Here is a 3,611-nt window from a genome sequence, read left to right on the forward strand (position 1 = left end):
AAGTTGTGTATTATACTTGAGCTTGACTCATCTATGGTATTTATGTATCATTCCTTTTTTTTGTTTCTCTTGCTCCCTTAGTCCGGATTTCCCCCTTGATTATGCTTATCGCTTATGGTCATTTTAATTGCTTCCGCGACCAAGGATGTGTAATGATACGCTATTAGGCTTGTTTGGGGTTCCTTCGGGTTCCCCATTTGCCGGTCACGTCTAGGCCCTAGGCTTGGGTCGTGACATTCTTCTATCTAGGTATTAGAATAGATGCCGCATGACCCAATATTTGGATCATGACAATTTTTCAAAAGTTTATTTCCTTAGTTCTTAAGTTTAATCCATTAGATATTATTTAATAAAGACTCAATTTTATTGATATTTTAATGCTAGCAGTATTATACCGTCAGTTGAAAAATGACTCACTCAACAGGTTATTACAAGTTGGGTATCAATCACGTCTCTCCCTAGTTTAGAAGTAAGACAACTCATATATTTTCAAGACTATAACCTTGATGTAAATATTGTTTTGATAAAAAAATTATTTTCAAATGATACTTGATTTCAATGTAGACTTTTAGATTCCTCTAGTTAATTTTAAGCTTTAGTGACCCAATCAACTATTAGTCTAGAGGTGACATATGAGTGGGTTGAGAAGAATTTGAGAAGGTCAAAATGAGTTGAGTTAGTAAATGGATGAGTTATTAGCCCGTCAAAATATACTTGGACTAAAATGAGTTATCTAAAATATAAGATCATAATCTAACATGTCTTACTTGTACTAAATTTTAATTGCTTTATTCATACTTTTATAATCTTTTAGTATCTAATTATATCTTTTAAAAATTATTTTGACAAATTTACTTATGGATCAATTTGAATTGAACAGGTTTGAATTATAATGAGCATGTCAATAATTAGCACAAATTTAAATGAATTGGATCGATTTTGATATCATGAGCTTATATTGCCACCATTGGGTTTTAAAAGTGTGAATAGGAAATGAAGGGTTGTCACTCTCCTCAAGGGTTGTGACTTTGTCAAAGGATTGTGACATTTACAAAGGGTTGTGTAGAAAAGGGTTGTGATTGTTTGAATGGTTGTGCCTTTTTCAAAGGGTTGTGACGTTTCTAAAAGTTTGTCCCTTTTCCAAAGAGTTGTGACCTATTTGATAAGGCATAATTAACACTTTTTCATACTACCTGTTGTTGGCTATAAACAGAGAGACTTTCTCTCCTTTTAAAAAAATGAAATTCTTCCTTTTTTCTACATACATATCTTACAAAACAAAATTGATTATGTCTCTGTGTGTTATGTCACGACTCGAGCCTACACCCTGGACGTGGCCGGCACTCGAGAACCATTTCTGGTCCCTAACCACACCCTCATCCTGGCTGACTACAAGCGGAAGACTAAATCAAGCATACAAAAGCTTAAAACAGAATAAAATTCATTGAAACTCATATAATTAACTCAGAATATAATCGTATATTCAACTAGACAAAACTAGGCAACTCAAGTCTTTAAAACATTTAAACAAGATAAATGAAACAGACTTCTCAAACTCTACTGTCTATCTATGAAGCTTCTAAATGATAAAGATGGAAGTCGGGACAAGACCCACGACATCATGACAAAACTGAGAAGTAAATGAAATCCTCTGGAAGCAAGGAGGCTCACCATAGCTAACTCAAACTCCATGTGATATCAACGAAGCTCCTGTTGATAACCCTAAATACTTGTATCTGAATCATGAAACGATGCAGGCCAAATGGCTCTGTACGTGGAATGTACAAGCATGTAAAGGGAATTCTAAAGCATAAACATAAGCTTGAACTTGATAAAGGAAACATATTTACCTCATTCCAACTCACTCAACTAAACTCAACTCTAGAATGAGATACTCAACTCTAGAATGAGATACTCAACTCCAAGATATGATACTCAAGGATACTCAAAACAACTAAAACTTACTCAACTCAGAAGTACTCAAGGATAAGATACTCAACTCAGTAATAAGGTTCTCAACTCAGTGAAACAAGGCTCAACTCAATGATAAGATATTCAACTCAGTGAAATAAGGCTCAACTCAATAATAAGATACTCGACTCTAGATACTCAACTATGGATACTCAATTTTGGATACTCAACTCAATATAAAGCAACAATACATATGCAATATATGGAAAGCTTATAAAACAGTAGAAAACAACTCAGTGTATAGAAGAATACAATAACAACTCAATTTATATATAATAAAATATAATATAATTTTGTGGGAGATTCTCTAACCGGCAACCGACACTATGAGCTATGCGATCATACAGCGGCTCGCCCACACTTCCAGAACTGTCCTTAATTAACTGAGGTATAGAACCTCTCAACTAAGTGGATCCACTAGTCTATGCAAAAAGTATTAAGGAATTATCTAAAAAGTATGACCCTTTCTACCCACGATGGCTACATGGTTTATGGGGACTTAAGTTATTTTGAACTCGTCCCCATATCGGTGCTTAAATACTACTCCCAAAATATACGCAGCTCAAATATTTGAAAACATAACTCTTTCTGTGGTTTGAGTTTATTACTCAAAAACTAGCTTAAAAGCTCTCTTGGAAATGGGTGTTTCCTCTCTTGTTTAAATGTGAAAATATTTTACTCTTGCGAATACTTAGTTCACATATAATCTTTTGAAGAAATGAACTTTGCTCTTACTCTTACTCAACTCAATGCTCAAGTCTTAAAACAAGTTTAAAAAATATTGTATCATCAAGTGAAGGTGAGGGAGTGTGACATTCCCAAGACAGCCTTCCGGACTAGGTATGAGCATTATGAATTTGTGGTCATGTCCTTTGGGTTAACCAATTCACCGGCTATCTTCATGGACCTAATGAATAGGGTCTTTAAACCCTACCTTGATTCCTTTGTTGTGGTCTTTATTGATGATATTTTAATCTATTCGCATAGCGAGGAAGAACATATGGGTCACTTGAGGGTTGTGTTGCAAAGATTGAGAGAGGAGAAGTTGTATGCCAAGTATGAAAAGTGTGAATTTTGGTTGAGGGAGGTTGCCTTCCTAGGTCATGTGGTGTCGGGGGATGGTATTAAGGTAGACCCTAAGAAGACCGATGTGATTAGAAATTGGCCTAGGCCATTGACCCCGTCGGATATTAGGAGCTTCTTGGGCTTAGCGGGTTACTACCGGAGATTTGTGAATGGGTTTTCTTCTATTGATGTTCGGCCTTGACTTGTTAACAACTATGACAACCGGAGACGAATTTGGCAATGTCCTTCTTCATACCAATAGTCAATCCACTCAAACTTAGCCTTCTTTTGTGTCAACTTAGTCATGGGAGAAGCAATAGAAGAAAACCCATTCACAAATCTCCGGTAGTAACCCGCTAAGCCCAAGAAGCTCCTAATATCCGACGGGGTCAATGGCCTAGGCCAATTTCTAATCACATCGGTCTTCTTACGATCTACCTTAATACCATCCCCCGACACCACATGACCTAGGAAGGCAACCTCCCTCAACCAAAATTCACACTTTTCATACTTGGCATACAACTTCTCATGTCTCAATCTTTGCAACACAACCCTCAAGTGACCCATATGTTCTT

At 36.2% G+C, this 3,611-nt stretch overlaps 1 protein-coding gene across 1 annotated transcript; it reads right to left on the reverse strand.

Annotated features, from left to right (window-relative positions):
• Positions 1 to 3,249: 3,249 nt before the first annotated feature.
• LOC107063140 (uncharacterized mitochondrial protein AtMg00860-like) lies at positions 3,250 to 3,603 on the reverse strand. Its single transcript, XM_015314602.1, has one exon. The coding sequence runs from the start codon at positions 3,601 to 3,603 to the stop codon at positions 3,250 to 3,252; it is 354 nt and encodes a 117-aa protein (XP_015170088.1).
• Between the last annotated feature and the right edge of the window lie 8 nt (positions 3,604 to 3,611).

Source organism: Solanum tuberosum, unplaced genomic scaffold, assembly GCF_000226075.1.
Source record: "Solanum tuberosum cultivar DM 1-3 516 R44 unplaced genomic scaffold, SolTub_3.0 scf00015, whole genome shotgun sequence".
In the NCBI taxonomy this organism is placed as follows: Eukaryota; Viridiplantae; Streptophyta; class Magnoliopsida; order Solanales; family Solanaceae; genus Solanum; species Solanum tuberosum.

What these genes read in the sequence shown, in the direction of transcription:
- LOC107063140 (XM_015314602.1), bottom strand. Translation starts at nt 3,603, where the DNA reads ATGGGTCACTTGAGGGTTGTGTTGCAAAGATTGAGACATGAGAAGTTG.